A 22,561-nucleotide genomic window follows, 5' to 3' on the forward strand; every position below is an offset into this window, starting at 1 on the left:
GATGCTGTTCCCTAATTACCCTCTTCATGTGGGCCTGTGCTGGGTATTTGTGCTCACACGGTCTCTGCAGAAGAAAAATCCATTCTGCGAGGGCGTGTGCGGGGCGGGGGAGCCCACGTGCTTTCCCAGACCACGGAGGAATCCTCTGGGCTCTCCATATAGCCCTGGGTGCTCCCACCCACGGCAGGCAGTTTCATGCTCCCTGCCTTATTTCATAACATCCAAGAGAGGCACGAAGGTCTTTGTGAGCCACCTCCCTCTGCTGTGTGTGGTGTTTGTGGGCACGGCAAGGTAGGCAGGGATGCCCCTGGTTTTGGTGCTGGGCGTTTGCTGGATGTGCCTGCCACCTGGAAAATTCCAATCAGCCCATTGGCCAGCCTTTCTTGGCTGAGTTTTCCTTTTGGGATGCAAGCTGCATGTTGTCTCTGAGCATGTTGTCCCATGGTGTGGGGGAGAATGCAGGGACTGCCTAGCCTGGGGAGGGGGTGTTCAGGGTGGTGGGGAAGGGCTGTGGGATCCTTCTGGCTCCTGCTGTCCTAGACAAGGCCTCCTTGTTTTTCCTCTTTGAGGATGGAGGCACGTGGGTTGAGGATGGAAACACATGGTTGAGGCTGGAGGCGTGTTAGTTTAGGATGGAGCACATGATTTGAGGATGGAATTGCATAGGGTGTGTTGGAGGAATGGGGATCATCCCACAGAGCTGCCAGAAGTTCATCCATGCCTATAAAATAGTTGGACGTTTTTGGGGCATCAAACTTGGAAGTATAGTGTTGGAAGTGCTGCAGCATCATACCAGGGCACAGGCAAAGGAGACAAATTGTTGTATTCCTTCCCTGAGTGGGCTTCTTCCTTAAGGTGTCTACAGGTGCCTGTCCCTGCTGTGCCCAGTTCTCCTCGGACCTGGCAGGAGGAACCTTGCCCACCCTGCCCTCCATCAGGAAAGTCTCCACTGCCCCATTGGGATGAGGGGGAAAAATCCCTTTCCTGGTTTATGACAGAGAGATTGCTGATACTGGGAATGGTTCCTAACAAAAGGAGTGGGTGACAGATATAAGAGCGCTGGGATAATTGCTTCCAGATGCTGCCTCCCCTTGTCTCCAGGGCTGTGTGTGTTCCAGCGTCCTGCCAGCTCCAGTGAGCGAAACCAGGGAGTCATCCCAAAGAACGGGGCTGGCTGGAGCAGTGTCAGACAGCTCAGAATGCAATGACTCCTGATGTCACCCCCGCTTCTGGTGGTCAGTGTGGTCCTGTGTGGCTGCAGAAGCAGGTCGGCTTGCAGGGACTCTTCCAGTTCTGCCAGCCCCTAAGCTGGGGCTTCAGGAGGAATGCAGAGTGCTGTGGGACTGGGATACACTCTGGAATTGGCAGCGCTGGCTGCATTGTGTGCAGCAGGCGGCTCTCCCAGATCCCGCCTCCCCTTGTGCCATAAACACGGCATTTTTGGCATCTGGGCTTTCTTGCAGAGAGCTGCAGCAGCATTAATGATTATTTATTGGCTCTTAATGCCAAATAATGTCAACATCTGGCTGACGCAGCACACGCGTCCCTCATTCCATGAGGCATCTCTGAGTGCTCGGTGTTGGGTTGGCGTTGGATTGGCGTTGGGCTTGTGCGCTTTAGGAATTAGAAGGTACCAAATGGTGGGGTTGTTTGGATACTCCCCTGAAGGGACAGATTCTTGAAGGGCTTCGTTGCTGACCTTCTCCTTAATTGCTGCTCTGCGGCGCCGGCAAGGCCAGCTCAAAGGGAGCAATGAAGCGTCGGCACCGGCGCTCGGCCCAGGGCCCCGCGAGGGGAATGCTGCTCCCTCCCTTCTGCCGGATGGTGCCTCTCTCCATGAGATTCCTTGTGCCTGGCAGCTCAGAGCTCCACTCATAACACATAACACCTGTGTTAAGGTCACCATTCTAACCTTCCTATACACCAGCAGGTGTACATTGATGCAGGATTTTTGCCAGGGTAACTGCCACAGAGGTAAATCCAGCTGATTATAAAGGTACCAGGGAAGAATAGGGAGGAAAATGGCTTTGCCACATGTTCTTGCTGATGGACACTGGCTTCACCTCCCTGTGGCTTTCCCTGCTTTCAGCCCCAGACAGAGCGTGGAGGGAAAGAGAAAGGAAAATGTGAATGAAGGAAAATTTACTTCTTCTCTGATTCCTGTGTGGCTTCTGAAGGTGAGAGTTGAGTCACTTTGCCTGGAACCAGCTCAGCAATTCCACCTCGTCCCCAGAGAGTGTCTGAAGTCACGCAGGGAGAAATAATGCTGGGGGTTAAAAATAGATGCTGACAATAGGAAGGGAGGACTAGAAAAGCTTTGTGTCAGGCAAGGTGGACAGAGCCGGTGAACAGCATTGGAATTGTGCACGGCTAGAGCTGGACTTTACTGGGTTAAACTGGAGTTAAACCTCATTTGCACTCGGAAGCTGGAGTGGATTTCAGTCTAGGGCTTTCATGTCCATCCGGCAGCCTGAGGAAAACACTTCTGCTTTTAAGGGGCTTGGAAAAGTGAGAGAAGGATGTGGCACTGCTGGGGCCAGGGTTGGGGAAGGAAACAGCTCAGTAAATCTGAATTGCTGTAGGGGGACAGGTGGGACAAGGCTTGGGCAGAGTCTGACACTGGCACCTGTGGAAGTGTTACAGCTCCCCTGGCATTTTTAAAGACCCATCTGCAGAGTGAAGCACTTACACTCGATCCCCTTCATTGCTAGTTGGGATGTGCAGTTGTGACCAAACCCAGAGCACTTCGTTGCGGTCTCCCAGTGCCACCAGTGGCCTCTGTGCTGGGAGCAGTGTGTGCAGAGTGCTTGGCCGGGGACAGCAGATCAGGATGGTGGCTCCTGCGGCCCTTAGACGAGGCTTTTGTTGAAGCTCACTGAAGCCATCTGTGGCCGCCGGAGCCTGAGCAGAGCCCTGGGCGACAGCGGAGGCTGGGGCAGCGAGTCCCCGTCCCCGCGGAGGGGACGCGGCCAGCGCTGTCCCCCGGGGCGGCCGCCAAGCAGCAGGCGGGAGGAGATGGGGTCACAGCTCCCGCTGGAGCGGGACCAGGAGCGATTCCGGCTTCTCTCTTAGTTTCCAACTCTTTTCTTTCTTTCCTGTTCCTTTCCCGCTGGCAGCGTGCTCAGCCCTCTCCTGGTGCTGCGAGGACAATGGGTATTCGAGGTGGGGCGGGAGGGGGGCAAGATGAAAGGGGAAAAGTAAAATCTAAGCATGTCTGGAAGGGCATTTTGATGTAAATGGGACTTTTTGATGGACTTTGAGAGACACCGGCAGAAAGGGCACCGGCCCCCTTCGGTGCGCTGAGCTCCGGGCTCAGCTCTTTCATTTCCTCAGGAAAAGGGCATTTTTTCACCTCCTGTTGGGTGCAGCCACAGTTCCTCCTGGTCCTCTCCATCCCCGTCGCTGCCCGTGTCCTGGTGTGTAGCCCTGTGTGTGTTTGTCTTAATGAACTCCAACAGCCGGAGCTCCTGTTCAGACGGTGAAAGCGGTGGCTGAAGCTCAGGAAATAGAGATGGCTGCTTGCAGCCCATAGGCGTCCGGGAGGGCCCAGCTCCATCCCACCTTTCTCCCTGCGGGCAGCTCCCTGAAACTTTCCCCCTCCCGGGGGAGGGCTCCTGTTTGATCCACTCCCTTGCTTTTGATCCCAGCCTTTGTCCTTGGCACTGTCTTGCAGCTCTCGCGTGCCGGTGGAGATGTGGCCTCTCCGTGAGTCATCCTCCTTCCTTTCTGCTGCTGTTTTATTTTTCCCTTTTCCTTCTCCTAAGAGAGCACTTAGTAAAAGGAAGCAGCGCATTCATCCAGGAAACGGGAGCACAACAAACGCCTGCCGTTTATCCTTTCAAAGGCGTCTCCCTTGAGCTGTTGCTGCTGCTGTGACAGGCTGGGGAGAGAGAGGCAGCTGCTGGTGGGGGGCCCGATGATGCTCTCCTGTGCATCGCCCCCGAGATCCCTGGTCCTGCCTGGCCGCGAGGAGCCCTCAGGGGGTTACCTTCCCTTGTGCTGGCAGCTCCTGACCCTGCCAAGGTGGGAGGAGGAGAAACAAGGACAGAGCTGCTCTCTGGAAAGAAGTCTGACAGGTTGGGGGGCTGGGTGTGGGGACCAGGAAGGTCGGTCGGAGCCAGCATCCGTGTCCCCGTGCCAGCAGTGGGGAGCCCAGGAGGAGCCCTGTCATTTCTCATCTCGGAGTTGTCGCCTGAGCCCGGGGCTGGGCTTGTGTCCTCTCCACACCTCCCCGCTGCTGGCTTCAGTCATCTTACACACCGAGCTGTCAGCAGCCCAGAATTTACTGCTGGCATAAACCCATCAAAACCCAAACTGTTGGTCAGTAAAAATGGCAAATCAATTGCAGGGAAACTCGTTTCTTCCTCTGACAACTTCTGAGTCAGTCCTTTAATCTCTAATCTAGGTTTATGGTCATTTTATTGAAATGCTGGGCTCTGTGGAAAACTGACATGTATGACCATCATAAACTAGGAGTTATGGGAGCCCAGAATTGCCTTGTTGGTCCAAGTGTCTGCAGGAAGTATTTTTAAAATCTGTAATTGGGATTTATTGGCCATTGTGGCTCAAACTGTCAGGAGAAAATAAAATAATCAGCCTGAGATTTTTTTTTTTCTTCTTCAGCTTTTGACTCTTTCCACATATTCTGAAATCTTTTGGTGCTTTGCTTCTGTGCTTAATTCCCTGGTAATGGGGGGATGTTGCTGTGAGGAGAGGGCCCAGCCCTGTGGGTGCCCTGGCTCCGATCCTGGCCACGCAGGCTTCCCATGCCCTCCTACCTCCGTGTCCTGCACCTTGGGATGGCTGGGACCTCATCAGTGTCCCACGGGATGTCGTGGTCATGGACACGTGGGGGATGTGGATGTGGGGACATGGAGCAATAGGTGAGCCTGGAGGAGGCCTCTTGGTTGGCTGGTTCTGCATCCAGGGTGGCTGGTTTGATGGATGAGGAGATTTGTGGGTTGGTGAGGTGTTGCTGGAGATGGACGTAGCAAGAAGTTTATGGTGAGAGGGGAGAAGAGACACTCCTGTGTCCTGCCAGAACCTGTGTCAATCAAAGCATCCATTGCCACGGAGTTAAAACATGGAGTTAAAACATGCCAACACCAGAGCTTGAGGCCAAGGGCACATTTTGTATCACCGGCCCATCTAAGGCAGTGCCATGAAGGGGGGCTGGGTGATGCTGGAATGGGCCAAGCCCCACTTGGTGTTTGGCAAACCTCAGGAAGGACTGTGGTGTTCCATCCCACATTCTTTCTTTTTTGGATGTGTTGAACTGACTCACCTTTCAGGGGTTTTCTTCCGAGTCTGTTGGTGACTTCTGTGCTTTGCCTTATGCCTGTCCATATCCAGTGGGGCATGGACTCATCCAGGCTATGGATGGCTCTCGTCAGTGCTGCCATTCCCTGGCTTGCTGGTTTAAGGAGGCACCTGGCAAAATTCCTGCCCCTTCCCCGTTATCTGCCTTTACCAATTTTCTCTCCATTAATTTGCGACCGCAAGCAACATTCAGCGGTGCCAGGTCCAGAGCTACCCTGTGATAATCTGGTGGGCTTGATAAATATCTCTGCTTCTCTGCTTCCGTTTTGTTTAACAAATATCTCCTTTAATGGCACAGCTTTTTGTTAAGCTTCCTCGCATTATCATCCCGCTTAATCGTGCAGGGTGACTTCTAAAAGTACTTTTTTAAAAAAATGCCACTTTTTATCCAGGTTTTAAAATTGAAACTCATTTTTTATCCAGAGGCAGGATATAAATGAGTCTACTAAAATTAGATTAATCCTAATAAGAATGTCAGTTATCATTTCTGAATACATTAATTTTTTTTTTAAATTTTACATGCCTCTTTAGCTATAATTGCTGGTGTAATTTCTTACACAGACATGGTGTGTCCTCATGGTTGACAGAAATACTTAATGCAATGTCGACACCGCACTAAGTTCCAAATTAGTGTGTTGCAGACACTGCCAACGGTTTGAACTTTCTCCTTAATAAGTTAAAAAAAGAGAAAGGCAAAGAAAAAACCACCTTACATGCAAAGAAAGACTTAAATGGATTGAGCGAGTTGGAGTGAAGTGGGATGGTTGAAAGCTAGAGCCCCATCCATGATGGGCTTTTCTGGGAGAGGGAAGCAGGAAAGGGATGGAGGAGCTGGAGGTCAGGGAGGAGATTTGGGGTCCAGCAGGGGGTTTGTGGGGGTGAATTTGGCCAGGGGCTGGCAGCTGCAGGGCAGGATGGAGGGGCTGGGGGTCAGGGAGGAGATTTGGACTGGTGAGGGATCTGTGTGGGTGAGTCCTGCCAGGGGTTGCAGGGCAGGATGGGGAGATCCCACAACAGCACTGGTGCTGCTCACTTGGGTTTTTCCAAGCCAGGATAAAGGACCCCCTTTTCTAGGGGGTACCCCAAAACCATTGCTCCGAGGTGGGGGTTGGTCTCTGCTCTGGTGGGTTTGAGGATTACTCTGTGCTGGGGACTGAGGACCAGCTCTGCGTGCAGAGTCAGCAGGACAGACAGATACCAGCCTTGGAATAAACTCCTGTTGAATTGGTAGCGTCAGCCCTCTCAGGCTCCCAGGGTGGTGGCATGGCTGGGACCTGGCCCCAGCCTGGTGGCAAACACTGAGCGGGTTGAGGACTGCCAATGGGAAGGAATGCTGGAGGTAGCAGGATCTTGGGACAAGGCTCTGGGGGATCGCATCTGGCAGCAAAGCAGGGGGGCAGGATGTGGTTGGGGGAGACTTTGGTCTCTCCTGGGGCTCTCGCCAGTTTTCTTCCATGAGTGTGGGTGGCAAGGCAAAGGTTTTCGTCTCGTGGGGAGGATTGGGAACACTCCCCGGCCGCAGGCAATTGGAAACTGCTGGTGCTGGAGCGGGACAGGCTGGGTGCTCTACCCTCCTCCTCCTCCTCCTCCTCCTCCTCCTCCTCCTCCTCCTCCCCCTCCTTCTCACCAGGCCCAAGGGCTGGGTTATTTTTAGGTTTAACTACGAGCTTTGCTTAGTGCCTTGTGAAAGCTCCCTCTGGGAGTGGGAACCGTGTGTCCCGGTGGAGTCTGGTGACATCCTTGGAGATGGAAAGAAGCACCAGTCCTGAGATCTACAGCTCTGGCAGTGCCTGTGACACCAGAGCCAGTGCTGGGTTCTGGTTCGTCTTCTCTTGCATTCCCAGCTGGAAGTAGTACTTTGGACTGAAGTTCAGCTGTACATGTAAATCTGGCCTATAAATAAAAGCAAGTACAAGCCAGATCTCTTCGTACTGGAGGAGGGATTAAAACCTGACACTCCTGTGCTCTCTCTCCTGGCCCCTCCCTCAGCTGCTGCTCTTTCCATCAGGCTTCAGCTGGGTAAACTGGGAGCGAGTGGAAGGGCTGCTGAGGGGGAGCACAAGAGTGTCCCAACTGCTTCCAGTAGTGAAACCTTTAAGAGGATCTTTTTGGTGTAGATATGGAGAAAATTTGGGCTGTTGTGCCAGAACAGGACAGTCAAGAGGGGTTGAGCAGCACTAGGAAGAGGTTGTGGGGATAAAGGGGCAGTTTCTGCCTTGCTGAGTGACATCCAGAGCAGGACTGGAAGAGAAGACTGGATCCAGCTTTCCTGCAGAGCTGGCTCCCCAGGCTTTGGTGATGGCTCAGTTCTGTGCAGGAGAACAAGAGGGGAGACAACAATTAAACTTCTGGGGTCCTGTAACTCATCTCTAGCATTTTGTCCCAGACCTAAGCCAGCCCCATCCATCCCCGTGGAGTGGTGTCAAAGGTCTCGGGCAGCTGAGTGCAGCAAGCTGGTGGTGGGACTGGTGTGGGAGTGAGGAATTTGGGATGACCTGGTTCAGCCTGGAGAAGAGAAGCCTCCAAGGAGGCCTTGGAACCCCTTCTAGTGCCTAAAGAGGCTCTAGGACAGCTGGAGAGGGACTTTGGATGAGGACAGGACAAAGGAGAATGGCTTTTCACTGCCACAGGGCAGGGTTAGATGGAATATTGGGAAGAAATTCTTCCAGTGAAAATTGTGAGGCCCTGGCTCAGGTTGCCCAGAGAAGCTGTGACTGCCTGTGAATCCCTGGAAATGTCCGAGGCCAAGTTGGACAGGGCTTGGAGCAACCTGGGCTAGTGGAAGGTGTTGTTGCCCATGGCAGAGTTGAACCTGAATGATCAAGGTCCCTTCTAGCTGGGGTGGACAGCTGTGGGCAGATGTGGACATGGCCTGTGTTGGGATGGGGGGTTGGGAAGCTCTTAATAACCCCCAGTGCCGGTGGCAGCTGAACAAGTTCCCAGTAATGACGCCAGGGCTGAGGGCTGGTGATTTGCAGCTGCCTGGGAAGATGGCGCTTCCAGACGGGAGCCAGAGCTGGAATGCCAGAACTTGTTTGGCCACTCTGGGAGCAGAGGGATCAAAGGGCCCGGTGTGAGTCAGGGCGGCGCGGTGGGGGTGACGCTGCTCCCCTGGGACCAGGGGCTGGCAGGGCTGGCGAAACCCGGGAGACCTGTCGGGGCAGGGCAGGGCATCCCACAGCTGGGATGGGGAACCCTCTGCAGGGTTTGCTCCTCCCTGCCCAGTTCCTAACATTGGGATTAATCCTTCAAACCGCAGCATTGCATCCCTGGGCTGAACCAGAGCCCCAGGGACCTGGGTGAGTGCTCTGGAGCTCTAGTGGGAGTGTCAGCTCCAGCCCACCCAGCCCTCGGTGGGATCTCCAGGGATGGAAACCCAAGTGCTGGGACACAGTGAGGGGCTCCTGGGAGCCAGGGGAAATCCAGGAGACCTTGTGGTTTCTGCTGCTCCCCAGGACATGTGTGGGCTTTATTTTTCTGGTATTTCTCAGAAATATGGGGGAGGCTGGTGGCTCCTCTTCCTTGCTTTGGAGGTGGCCAGTGAAGTGGGAAGCTGAGGGATTTGAGGAGCCCTCCTGTAGCCCTTGGAATGCAGCAGCATGAACATCCAGTCACTGTCACATGGCGAGATTTGAGACTCTCAGCTGCAAACTGTGTTTGTGGGGTGCAGGGTTAAGTGAGGTGTCAGGTCCTGGCGTTCAAGAAGGAAAGGGCTCCCTCTCTCCTAAGGCCCAACTACCAGCTGCAACTTAAGCTCTTGGTTCTTAGCTTTCAGTTCTTTTTTTTCCAACTGAGGTGGAAAAGTGAGAGGTGGGAAGAGGGGGGGATCTTGGAAAACACTGAGGTTTGTGTCAGCTCTGGTGTGCTAAGCCCCCCACCCACCCTTCCCTGTGCCCCCAGCCATGCTCTGGGGAGGGGGGGCTCCAGTTTGCCTCCGTTCTGTCCCGACTGGGGTTGATCTGCATGAGAATGAGGGGGGCTTGGCAGGGAGGGTTTGTCTTGGGTTCCTTGGGCATATTCCTGCTGCTTTCCCTTCCAAGTGGGCGCCCAGCCGCCGCCGCAGCCCCTGCCAAAGTAATTCTTTGCTTTGGAACTGGGAGACAAAATCTCCTCCGTTTTATTTCGGAGGGGTCAGGGAAGGAGTGGGAACCCCGCTGATCCAACCGTGTTCCCTTTTAACCTACCTTTCCCTCTCTCCCCCTCCCGGCCCCCCGTCCTCCGGATGAGCGGGGCTGTAGCCAGGGCACGAGTGGCCAAACCGAAGCCGGAAAACACATGGAGCCGAGCGGGAACATGAGCAGTTTCCAATGGATCATTTAATATCTGCAGCATCCCGCGACTGGGATTGTGCCGCTCTTGGTGCCGTCAGGGTTTTGTGATGCCTGATGTGTGCTAGGCTCTGTCGTTCTGCCTCCAAGTTCTCCCTGTGGGTTTTAGGTGGTGTTTTGTGGGATGGGGGTCACAGTGCAGCATCCAGCTGCCAACCTCTGTTGGGGTAGGGATTGGGGTGCGGGTAGGAGAAGGTGAGTGCCCACTGCCAGCACCTCGGCCCCAGCGCCGCTGCCCAGCCTCATTGTCTCACTTCTCTCTCCATTCCTACGCCAATTAAAGCGCCGTGTTGCCATTCATGGCCCTTATGGTTTTGTTCAGTTGTCTGTCAGCTCTTGTCAAGCCCTGTCCCCTTCCCCTCCCCCGTTTCCAAAAACAAAACCTCTGACAAACCCCCCTTTGAATCCCCTCTTACCTCACTCCCAGCGTGGGGCCCCATTGCCGGGGGATGCCGGCGGCGGTGGCGGGGAGACCGCTCCCCATGCTGCCTTTGTGGGCCACCGCCGCCCCCCGGCCCTCGGCCTCCCGCCTCTGCCAGCATTAATTAGATAACTCGGCCCCTCTTGATTCCTCCAAGGGGAGATCGGGACGATCTGACTCCAGGGAGAAAATATGGCTTTTCTTCCTCTATTTTTTGGCCAAGCCCTTGGTTCCATCGCTGCTGGAGGTGCTTATTGTGCTGGGAAGTAACGGGTTTGGGGGGGTGGATGCGCGACGGGGGTGAGCCTGCGGGACTCCCTGTGTTCCTCATTCCCAGTCTGGACCCCAGGTGGGCGTGGGCGTGAGCCTGGGGTCCCCCGAGCCCATGCCAGCGGCTGCGGAGAGTGCTGCAGGTGGCAGCAGCAGCCTGCGCCAGTGCTCTGGCCCTAATTAAATCTACTCCAAAATCCCTCAATTAGCAGCAGGTTTTGTTTCCCCCCCTTGCTAGGTTTGCATGGAGATCGTTTGGATGCAGCGTTTGAGTGCATGGAGTGTGCACGGATCTGGGAGGATGGAGCAGCACATGGCTACTCCTGGCAGGCCTGGCTGCTGCAAGGGCTGGGAGCCTTCACTCTCTTCCCTCTTCCTCCTCCTCCCTGGGGCATGAGAGTGGTCAGCAGCTGTCCCTGGAAGGGAGGGACTGCCATCAGGATACATCCTGGCCAAGCCCACGATGGGACAAAGGAGAACGTTCTCCTTTTGTGGGCGTTGCCTTTGGTGGTGGTGATCTGTCATCCTCTTTGGGGCTGCTGGGGAGTCTGGCACTTGGTTTTCTCCCTAGCCATGCTGTAATTATGGGGATAACTCAGGGAGAAAGCCCTTCCTGCAGCCCTGGTGTGGCACAAGAGGACTGAGTCATTGGGGGCCACGGATGTCACCAGCTGTGGTGGCAGCTGCTGCCCGTGGGTGCTGATGTGTGGCTGGCATCCCACAGCGTCCATGCCAGCTTTCCTGAAGCCTGCTGATCTGTTCTCCCAGCATCCTGGTGGTCTGGAACCCTCGTCTGCTCTTGGCTGGTGGTAACCTTGGTGCGACTCTTCCGTAGGAGAAGGGGTCTGGACTGTAGGAGGGGAAAGCGGACCTGTCCACAAACTGCAGGTTTACAGTTGAAACCAGGATCCTGCTCTTGACTTCCTGCTTGAGAAACCCAGCAGTGGTGGGTATTTTCCTGGAAAAGTGGGTTCTCTGGTGTGTCTCCCCGATGTTTGGTGAGGGCTTGGTCTTCATAGCTACGGCAGTGACTGCAACATATGAACAAAGCTCAAGGAGCTACAGTGAGACCTTCCCTGGATCCCACCTTCCCTGCTTCCAGGGCTGCTCCGGGTAAGCAAGGTGCTCTCTCAGCCTTCAGTGTTTGAGGCTGCTTGGGGAGAGTTCTGGTTCAAAGTGTTGAATATGAGGCTCCTGTTTGCCAAACCTCTGTGTGAAGCATTGGAGTGGCCTCTTGGCCATTGCCAAAGCCATGGGAATCCCCGGAGCCACAGATCTCCCTGTGGAGAGGTGCTGGGAGCCACACTGTGATTGAGGCTGGTGTTTGAGCATGGACAGGCTACACTGCCTTGGGCATCACCCCCCCTTTCTGGGCAGAGAGGGGCAGTTTGGGTTCATTTCCCCTGGTACTTGTTGTTTCCATCCTTTCCATTCAATCCCAACCCTGGCTTGACCGTGACCCGCAGTTGGTGACAGTGCGGAGCTTTTCAGGGTGTCTGTGCCAGGGAGACACTGGCTTAGGCATTTTATAGCTTCACCTCAAAAAACGTCACCCCTGGCACCCAGGATTGTGGGATGGGGAGGTTACCAGCTTGCAAGGAGCCTCCCAGCTGGCAGGGAAGCAACAAAAGGGTTTTGGGGAGCAGCAGAGTTGGAAAATGGCATCCCTGAGCTGGGGGGGCCGGTGAGCGTTGCCATGGAGACCCGTTTATGCCTCACTGATGCGTCGTGTAAATCCGTTTGGAAACGAGAAGGGCCTTTTGTCTTTGGGAGGGTTGAATGGGCCTCATTAAACCCGAGATGAGGAAAAAAAAGGGCCTTAGAGTGTATCTGGGAGGGAGACTGGACGGAACAGCCCCAGGGGGGCTCAGCAGAGGCTGTTCCCTCTGCCAGGGATGTTGAGGAGCTGGAGGGGGGGCTGGAAGGTGAAAAATATCTCCTTGAACAGGATAGACCAAAGGATTGGAGGAGATAGGAGCTGCTTTCAGATACCTGGAATTGCCGGCTCTCTGTGGCCACCTTGGCTCCAAAGGATAGAGCAGAAATAGAAGAGGGCTGCTGAAGGGCAAGGAAAATAATTACCCATAGATTAGCAGGGGGAAAAAAGATGGCAGGCTCTTCTAAAGGAGACTAATAATAGAGGAGCACATGAAAGGAGTGGGATCTGAGAGCGTGGGGGTTCGTGTGCTCCTATTTACCCTCTTGTGGTGATGAGCGGCATGATGGACGAGCGAGAAGGCGACAGATACAGAGGGAGGAACCTTTTCGTTCCACTTGTAATTAACTTCCTTCCACAGAGTATCTTTGTTCCCAAGAGCTGAATGGGAGTCAAATAGGAGAAAGGGGCTGTGCCTCTGCGTACTGACACCACTTTGGGGAAGGGCTGTGGATGTTGGTGGTGTGCTGGGTTCAGGTAGGACTTTGGGATTAGGGTGTAATTCCTCTGGTTTGATTGTCTTTGGCTCTGGAGAGGTGAAGTAAGGTAGATGAGAGCTGCACTGTCTCACTGATACCTTCTGGTGTCAGCAGGAGAACCTCTCCCTGTGTCAGGGGGTGTCTGATGTTCTCAGCTCAGGCTCCCTCAGGACAATGTGGTTGTCCCTGTCTGGTAATGCTGTTTGGCCTGTGATGTTGCACTTCACCTAAGCTAGGTTCCAGTTTTTACTACTGACCTCTCAATTCTCTTTCTTGGTGAAAATACAGATTTTGTCAAGGGCAGAGGTGACTGGATGTCACCAAGGAAGCTTTGGACGAGCTCTGCAGGGACCCCCCAATGGCAAGAGTGTGATGTGGCTCTGTGACATCAGGGTCTGGAAAACAGCTCTGGGGACAGGACTGATTTTTCTGACTGGTGGCAGAGAGTGCCCAGTTCCTGGGCATGGTTGCTGTGTCCTAGGGAAGCTTGGACGAGTGAGGCAGAGAGGGCAGGATCTGTGTATGGCTGGGCACCAGCAAATCACTGGGTTCAGGAGTGTTTTTCAGGATCCCACAGCCAGTTTGAACACGGAGTATTGGCTTTTTTACTGGATCTGGCCCTTTCCTATCCCTTCTTTGAGGAGATTCCCAGTGTGTGGGAACTGTGATCCATCTTGAAGGACTCATACGCTCTATTGGTGTGGAGAGTTGGGCCCATGGGGGCTTCAGCTGCCCAGACACCAGGAAAACCTCCCAGCTCCTGCAGGTCTTGCTCTGCCAGGCGTTGTCAGCCTTCCCTGCCAGACATACACGTCCTCCATGTAAGATCCAGTTATTTTTGGATTTCTTTGAAGCAAACAGCATTTAGCATATGTCATCTTATATGTATGTCAGCATCAGCTTTAGAACATCTTCTCTGAGGAGAAGGTTCTTGGGAAATGTTGTTCTATTTCTGCCAAGCCTGAAATCAGGTGAGGGGCATTGTGTGCTGTGGACATGGGGAAAGGTGATGCTGCCCTGGAGATTCTGTGGTTGACGTGGTGGAAGGAATGCCTGCATCCAGAGGGAGAGCAGTTGGAAAATGTGTCAAGGCATTCTCTTAAAAATTTGTGTTTTTAAGCCATTTTTTTCTTCCCTAACAAGGAGCTGAGGTATTGTTGGAATTTAAGGTTCTGGATGACTTATCTGCAGGACACTTGTGTCTGCAGGATTGCTGGGAATATGTTGGCTCATCCATGTCTTTCCATATGCCCACATGGAGGAGAGGTACCTGCACGGGAGGTTGGTGTGGAGGAGTGGGGTATCGCTCCCAATATAACTCCTGATCTTGCTCTGGGCAAACTTGCTCAATTTTCCTCCTTGGCTTGTGTTCTTCCTCCTCTCCCAGCAAACCCTCTCTGGGGTGCCTCCAACTCCGGGCCCCAGCTGAGTCCATGGCTCTTCCAGGAGGTCCCACCTGTAGCCCCTGGTCTCTCCATCAGATCCTGCATTTTGAACCCCCAAGGGAAAGTGAGGAGGGCTCTGCAAGGGATTGGGGGCCCCACTAGCAGGCCCCCAACTCAGGGCATGGGAGAGGCTGCACTTTAATCCCATCTCCCTGCACCGGCATCCCAGCATCCTGCTGCCAACAGAGCTCCCGTTGTTTACCCAACTCAGAGGAATCGGTTTACAAGGCTCACAAATCCCCTTTTCACCTTTCCCATCAGAAAACACCTCCCGAAACAATGAGGAAATTGGACGCTGCCACCTGATCACTCCCGAGGAACCTGCGGGGCCGGGAGCTGGGGGCCTGGAGTCGTGCTGGGGATGGGGATGCCTGTCTGGGATGGCCAGGATGGTCCCTTGGCTCTGTGGGTGGGCAGTCATGGGTGCCACCTAGCAATCTCCTCAAGGGCTTTAAGGGATGAAGCTGCCAGCCCTCTCCACCTGCTCAGCTGGCAACAAAATATTTGTTTTAAGCTTTAATGGCTGTAGTTAGTCATTCTCATCCCCTTGGACACCAGAGAAAGGATGCTGGGATGTTGCCTGTGAACTGGTGATGGTGCCAATCACAGGATCCCAGAACGGTTTGGGTTGGAAGGGACCTTAGCGCTCATCCAGTTCCACCCCCTGCCATGGACAGGGACACCTTCCACTATCTCTGGTTGCTCCATGCCCCATCAAATCTGCCTTGGACACTTCAGGGATGGGGCAGGAATAAAGCTGAAGCCATTATCCTCCTCCTCCCGTGGGGTAGGCAAGGTAGAGGAGAGTGATTCTTAAGGCTGAGAGTTGTTTCATCTTTAAGGTTGAGCTAAGTTTTAGTTTTTCTCATTTTTTTCTTCCATTTCCCCACCTTAAAACGGGAAATCAAGTTGTATTTTCCAGAGGAACAGCAAATTCCCCCTTCCCTCCCGAAATTACAGCGGGTGCTCTGAGGGCACGATGAATTTCCCTATTAAGAGTTGCTCTGTTCACTCCTCTGGGTTAAGATAAATCTGAAGACATGTCCTTGTGAAGACAAGTCGAGAGTGTAATTCCTTTTTGTCTTCAACCATCTCTTGGAACTGAAATTCCTCATCTCCAGAACTGGCTGAAATCCTGCGTTCAGGCAGCATGTGACAATTTTTTTCCCTCTCCTTTGCGTATGATAAATGTTGCTTTTCACTCTGTATTTTAAAAGAAAATTTCCTAGAGAACCAGCCTCTGGCATGGTGAGAGCTGTTGTTGGTCTTCCCTAGGACGATCGTCACAAGCTGTTCTTGTGACAAAGCAGAATTTTTGGGGGAAATAAAGGTCTCTGTGTGTGGTGAAAAGCTGGAAGAGCTGTGTGAGGGGTTTGAGGTGCATGTCTCAGGTTTATCTCCTCTCCTGTGCTGCCCAGGCTGTCATCTGGAAACAGCCCTGCTGTTGGAGAACAGGGGAAATGGAGGAGAAAAAAATCAGGAAAATTGGAGGACAAAGGGGAAACGGTCTGTGTGCAGGTGGGAATGCGGCTGGTGGTGAACAGCGGTTGGACGGAGCAGTGCAAAAGCTCCATGCACAGGGAAGTGGCTCTGTCTTGCTCCATGTTTGCATGGATCTGGAAGATGTTCCTGGGCTAATTCCCAGACAGCAGCTGTGTGCTTCTGGAGCTGAGACTGAGTGTTCGTGGAAGGGATTTGCCTCCTTGTTTTATCCTTACATAAACCAAAGATACGCCTTGGTCCTGAAGTTCCTGAGATGAAGAGGTGCCAGCAGGATGTGGTGCTGGGAGATTCTCAGTTCCCTTGGGTGCTTCAAGGCCCCTCCCCTGCTTACAAGTCTGTTTGGCCTGATCCCAGCAGGCTGGTGGCCCAGGGACTGGTTGGTTTGCAGGTGTTGGCCAAGGTTTTGGCCACAGAGGTGTGATAGGTCCTCCTGGTATGGAGATGAGGGTGGATAGGAGCCTTCTCCTCCTGCTCCGGCGGTGCAAGACATCTGCTTGACTTGTTTGTGGCTTCCTGTTTGGCATCTTCTGGGCAGGAGGGAGCTGGCAGGGGCTGGAGGAGGGAGCTTGAGTCACTCCAGAGTCCTGTGCCAGGAAGCCTCTGACTCAGCCCAGCCGTGGAGAAAGGAGTGTGGGATCCAGCTGCCTCTTGGGGTGGGAACCCGTGCAAGTGTTCACTTGCGCTGCGTGTCTGCGGCCGGGTGGGGAGGGAGGGACAGGAGCTGCTCCTGCCTCCTGCTCTGGCCTTGCATCAGGGCTCTGGCCGTGGGTGGGGAAGCCTTTATCACTCCCAAGTCTTTGGAAGTGCGTGCTGGCCACTGGCCAGGTGACCTACTTGGTAGTGTGAAGCAAAGCATGGCTCACCTGCCAGCAGTGCCAGGGTGGAGGTGGGCTCTGCATCCCACCTGTGGGCACCTAAAGACCTTCCAGCGGCCGAGTTTCCCACTCTCGCCTGGTCACCTTCTGCCCGAGTCATGACTTGTACAAAACTCCCTGCCACGTGTGGCTGTGCCAGTGGTGCTGGGGCTGGGATGATCCCAACTGCCCTGCTGTGCTCCTTAGGGTGCTACTGGAGCTGATGTGGTGGAGCTGCAGCCAGGCAGGGAGGACGGACCCATAACCCCTCTAAATCTGGCTCCGTGGTGGGGCTGTGCCTACCGTCCCTGCGCCATGCCCTGGGTGCCTGGGATGCTTCTCTGACCCAGCAAGCTGCGAGTGAGGTGCAGATGATGTCTGTGTGTCTGCCCTGCTGCTACAGCTGGCACCGAGCTCCAGAGCCTGTGCCAAGGGCACTGGGGGTGCGTGGGCTCCAACTCCGCCTGCCTGCTCCCAGCTCAGCTTGTGGATCTGCTTGGCTCCTGCAGCCAAAGGCTCTGTACTGGTACAGAGCAAGAAGCTCTGTGGCTTCTTGCTAAGACTTGCATGGAGCCACGGAGCAGGTTGGTCTTGTGTGTTTGATCTTCTTTCCATTGGGTCTGCAGCTCCAGTTGGAGCAGCTGGCTGGGGGAGAAGGTATCCCGGCCTCCAGCCAATCTCTGGGGTGGGCCGGGGCAGGGATGGGCTGTGTCCGACAGCGGAAGGGGAGGCATGGCCGTGCAGCCTTGGCAAAGCGCTCACTTTGCGTTTTGCTGCGCCCAGATTACGTGAGGGAGTTGCAGCAGAGATAACTCTGCAGGAAAATCCATTCCCACCTTATCTCCCATCAGGAACGCGTTTAGTTGCCTACATCAAAGTAGATGATCTGCTGCTTCCCTCCTTGCTGCCCTAATCCTCTCCTTCATGCTGAAAAAACCTAATCAGTGCCTTGCCCCACCATAACGAGATCCGAATGTTAATTATCAGCATCTTACCTTCCTACCCTTCCCAATGCCCTGCCTTCCAGCCCCGAATAGCTTTCCTCCCTCCTTGCTCCTCTCCATCCGGTCCTCCCACGCTCCTGGGCACGCTGTTGAGCCTGGCTCAGTAGAAGTTGTCCTGCAGGATGCTTCCTTCCCTTCCATTTAAGGACAGGAATTCCTCAGGGAGCTGGGGCGTGGACGGGATCCTTCCCTGTGCCCCATTGTCAGGACTTCTCCCTATGCCTAATTATTGCCTGTCCCTGCAGGAAGCTCCTTGCCTGGCCGTCGGGCAGAGCCGCGGCGTCTCCCAGGTCTTTGTGGGAAGACTCATTCCCAGTTGGATGTCAGGCTTGGGGCCGGGAAGGGTGCCCGCCCTCATCATGGCTGGCGAGTGGGACTGACCCAAGCCAGCCCTAGTTTTGCCAGCAGGAGCCTGTGCTGGCTCCATGAGCAGGCTGGGATGGTGAGGGAAGAGGAGAACTTGGTTTCGGTGTCAAAACCCATCTTACAGAGGGGGAGCAGCAGAGCTGAAGCTCAAAATAAATGGTGTCAGGGTGGGGTGGGCCAGGCTGGTGTGGCCTCCGCTCCAGCATATGGTAACCTCTTACTCTCCTCTCTTCCAGGTTCATGACTGGGAAGGGGCTGGTCATCTACCCAGAGATCGGGGATAAACTGGACATTATCTGCCCCAAGGCAGAGCCGTCCAGGCCTTATGAGTACTACAAGCTGTACCTGGTGAGGAAGGAGCAGGCAGATGCCTGCAGCACTGTCATGGACCCCAACGTGCTGGTGACGTGCAACCGGCCCGAGCAGGAGATCCGCTTCACCATCAAGTTCCAGGAGTTCAGCCCCAACTACATGGGCCTGGAATTCAAGCGGCAGCAGGATTACTTCATCACATGTAAGTCGCCCTTCTCTTCCTCGCTGCCAGCCCTGGCTCGTGAGGGCTCAGGCGCCTGGAGAGTGTCACCAGGCGCTTGTGTGTGACTTGGCCAGTGCAGAGAGCTGACACGGACGGAAAATATGTCCCGCTGGATGGGAGCAGGGGGAGGAATGTGTCACTGGCCAAGTGGGTCACCAGTCCCTATCTGTGCTGTGTCCCCTGCCCTGCTCATGGCTGGGAGCAGGAGCACATCCCCATCTGGGGTCAGCCCTGGAGTGCTGTCATGGCCGGAGCCCTATTTTTTGTTGCCATTTTTGCTGGAAGTGTTGCAGGGTTTTGCTTTGGGGCTGGGGAGAAGGAGGAATGGTGATGCTTGTCCTTATTTCTGGGTGTTGCCTCCAAGAGCAGCCTCAGCACCATACTGGTGGTGTCCAGTGTGCGATGAGATGTGATCAAAGGGGCTGAAATATTCTGCACACCGGCTTGTTCTGTTTGTGTCTTGGTGCACCATGACATTTATGGAGGGGAGAAAGAAGGAGGCTGGAATTTTCTCAGAGCCCATGATCTGTGTGTGTGCAGGGAATTGCTGCACAGAAATGTATCTGCTTGTGCCTGCTCTGGTGTGGATGGAGGGGGAGCTCAGCCGTGTCTGGGCAGTGCTGCCGGCTCGCTCTTTGTCCCTTCCCCTCCTCCCCAGCTTGGCTGCCCCTGCCTGGCTGGGTGCACTGCAAAGGGCACGGTGGCCACGGCTCAGCTCCCCTCGCTGTGTGCCCTGGGCTCTGCGGCGAGCAGCCGGCACAGGGGTCACTGCCTGTGTGGGAGCGAGCGCCCGGCCGTGGGAGCGGTGTGTTCCCAGCTGGAAACAGGGTATTTTTAGCCTGGAATCTTTGGGAGGGGGTGGCAAGGCTGTGGCAGGCAGTGGAGATGGGGGAGCTGTGCTCTAGTGTGGTGCTGTGTTGAGGCTGCTGGTCTGGATGTCCCCAGCGAGCTGTTGGAATCTTGCTGCAGAATAATTTGGAATAAACCTGATGCAGGGAAGCAGCAAGTCAGCCTTGAGCCCTGATCACTTCTGTCATGGCAAATTTTGCTGGGTGGTGACAGGGGCTCGCAGGGGCCTCTGTTCCCTATGTGGCAATGGAAATGCCAAAGTGGCTTCTGGATCGTCAGCCAGGGAAATTTCCCTAACAGGAGGAGTAACAGAAGGGACGACCTGGCACCACAACCCACAGAGCCAGCTCGGCTCGGTGTTGGCAGTGACCACGGGTTCTGCGGGGCTGAGTCACTGTGGCGGGGCCAGGCTCTTCCAGAGCAATGGTCACTGTCACTGTCCAGACGTGGGGACACATGTCACTTGAGGGGCACCAGCTTTGAAGCCACTGGGGGCGGGACCCCCTGGTTCCAACCCAGATGCCCCAGATGGGCTAGGGATGCCAAAAGCCCTGGCACAACTCCCATGTAGGCTCCTATCTCCCTTACCGCAGTTGGCACCAACCTGCTGGCTCTGGGACCCCAGAGTTCAGCCCTCCTGCTGTCCTTCAGCTCATGGAAAGCTTGATTAAATACAAGCTTTGCCTGTGGTGGGCAAAAATTTGGAAGTGAGGCCAAAGTGCCAGACTTGGGTCAGGCAAACATCTTGAAGCCCTCGGTCAGTGGCTCCTCTGTGTTCAGGGGTCAAGTTCAAGCACTGACATGGTCTTCAGGCTAATTAGGGCTGAAATTGAGGTCCTCCAAGCTACAGCCCTTGGGACTCTCAGGCTGCGAAGAGCCCTCAAAGACAAATGTGTTCCCCTAAATGAGCTCAGGAGGCGAACAAAGCACCGAGAAGAAATGTGGGATCCCTCTCATGGTAACCACGTCCACCAGGAAGGTGGAGGCAGAAGGATTTACCAGCCTCTGAATTACCCAAATTATATGGAGCTGATTTGCATTTCACACAAAACTGAAGTGAAAATCAACCTCCTGGAGCTTTGGGAGGCACTTTCACAAGCGGCCGCCGGTGCATTGCCGACTCCAAACGCGGCTCCCGCGGGGCCCCCGTGGCTTTGAGCCGATGCCAGCTCCCCTCCAAGGCTGCCAGCACACCTGGGTCACTGCAGGTGACCGGCTCCGGCTCGCTGCAGATATGACAGGACACGCAGCCAGGATTTTGCAGAGACGGCATAGCCCAGCTTGGGAAATCCCAGCTGCGCGTCCCGTCGGATGTTGGGCTGAGCCTTTTAAGCTCATTTTTAATATAAAATCCTATTTATCCTCTTGTTCCCAGTTTCAGGCTGTCTAGGGATGCAGTGCTTGGAGCATCCCTGTGGGATGCCCCCCTCTCCTCAGGGGGTCGGCAGTGGCCTCTGCCGCTGCCTTGGACCGTTTCTGACTTTAATTTCTCTTGACTCCTCCAAGCTTTGATGCGAAACCCCTCAGAGCTGGGAGCTGCCAGCTGAACTTTGGCCCCTGGGTGGGCTGAGGATGCTCCTGTGATCTGGCCATACCCTCTGCCGAGCAGCCCCAGGAGTTCTTTCTGTCAAGAAATAAAATAGCCAAAAAAACAAAGTCAAAAGTCTCCTGAGCAGACCACCCACATGTTGTCTTTCCCCCCCCTCCCAGTTTTTCTCCCCTCCCCTTCCCCAAGCTTTGCCTGGACACACAAAGGGTTTTTTTTTTTCCCTTTTCACTCCTAAGCTGGGGAAGCAACGCTGGAGCTGAGGGGAACAGGGCGTGTGCCGCTCATCCCCCACCTTCCCTAGCGGCTGGAAAACCTTCTCACCGGAGCCAGGGGCCTTCTCAGGGTCCCTCCTATTCAGGACTGTTCCTTGCCATCTCTTTGGATATGCCAAGCCTTGTTTAGGGACACTTTTATCACGGAGGGACACGGCCCCAGCCCTCAGCTTAGCAATGAAAAGGCTTTTGAAACCTGCTGTTCCCTGTCCCCGTCCTCTCTGGAGCCTCACACTGACCCCCTCCACAGCAGCTCCAGGCTTTCCTTAAAAGCATCTTTGCTCCTGGGGGTGGATAAGGAAAGGTGATGCTTATTCCTAAGGCTTTCCATAAAGAACAAGATGCAACAGTGTCTGCCTGCAGGTCTACACTGGAGACAGAGGCTGGGGGGGCATGTGGGACTCCAGCAGGACGTGGGCACCATCCCCAGGATGAAGTGTCAAGAGTGTGAAGGAGCTGCGAATTTGGGAATTGTGTGTTTTGTATCATGTTGTGCTGTGGTTTCTTCCATCCCTGGTCTCTCAGGTGTTTCCCTGCTTGCTTTTGATGCCTTAGTGGGATTCCCTGTCCCCAGTGTTCTGTCCCCTCCCTACAAAACACTTCCCAGGAGGGAATAGCCTCCCCCCTGCCTGGTGCCTGCATTCTTGGGATGTCGTGGGCAGCTCTGCTTATCCAGCCCTGCAGGTTCAGCTGCCTCCACCTCCCCTCCTAATTCACTCCAACTCCTAATTGCATTTGCTGCTCGTCTTTGAACTTGCTCCAGTTTTACTATCTCTGGTAATGAGGTGCCTGGATAGAGCTCCATTAATCCCCATGTCCTGGCAGTAGGGTGACGTGAGGAGGAGCTCCTGAAGTGGCTCTCTGCTATCCCAGAGCTCTGGATCAGAGAATCAAAGAATAGTTTGCGTTAGAGGAACTGCTAAATGTCACCTAGTCCATCCCTGAAATGTCCTGTCCCAGGAAGTGTTCAAAGCCAGGTTGGATGGGGCTTGGAACAACCTGGTGTAGTGGAAGACGTCCCTGCCCATGGCAGGGGATGAACTGGGTGGACTCCCATAGTTCCCAATTCCTTCTCTGGTTTTTGGGGCTGGTGGTAGTCCTGGCAGCTTCTTCTGTACTCAGTGGGGTGTGGAGAGCCCAGGTAAGCCTTGCTCAGCCTCGGGGTGCACTCCAGGCAGCTGTTTGCAGGTGTGGTGATGCTGAAGTGTTCTTCCTGGTGTTCTTCCCCAGTGTCCAACCTGTCCCATGAGCCTCCTTAAAGCACAGAGCCCTTGTTTGATGACAATGCTGAAGGAAAAGCAAGGTCCTAGTAGATGTTTCCTCATAAATCCAAGGCGTTTGCTGTTTATTGTGTGTCCTTAAGCCCTTCAATCCATTTTTGGTGTAATAATGTCCGTAATCCAACGCTTTTTGGCAGCAGGATGCAGTGAG

At 54.5% G+C, this 22,561-nt stretch overlaps 1 protein-coding gene across 1 annotated transcript in view; it reads left to right on the top strand.

Annotated features, from left to right (window-relative positions):
- The window catches only part of EFNB1 (ephrin B1), a 45,160-nt gene that overhangs the window by 10,440 nt on the left and 12,159 nt on the right, over nt 1-22,561 (top strand). The window contains exon 2 of the mRNA XM_063422275.1: nt 18,162-18,439. Coding sequence (XP_063278345.1) covers nt 18,162-18,439 — 278 coding nt within the window. The remainder of the gene's footprint in view (nt 1-18,161; nt 18,440-22,561) is intronic.

Source organism: Prinia subflava, chromosome Z (genome assembly GCF_021018805.1).
Source record: "Prinia subflava isolate CZ2003 ecotype Zambia chromosome Z, Cam_Psub_1.2, whole genome shotgun sequence".
NCBI classification, from domain to species: Eukaryota; Metazoa; Chordata; class Aves; order Passeriformes; family Cisticolidae; genus Prinia; species Prinia subflava.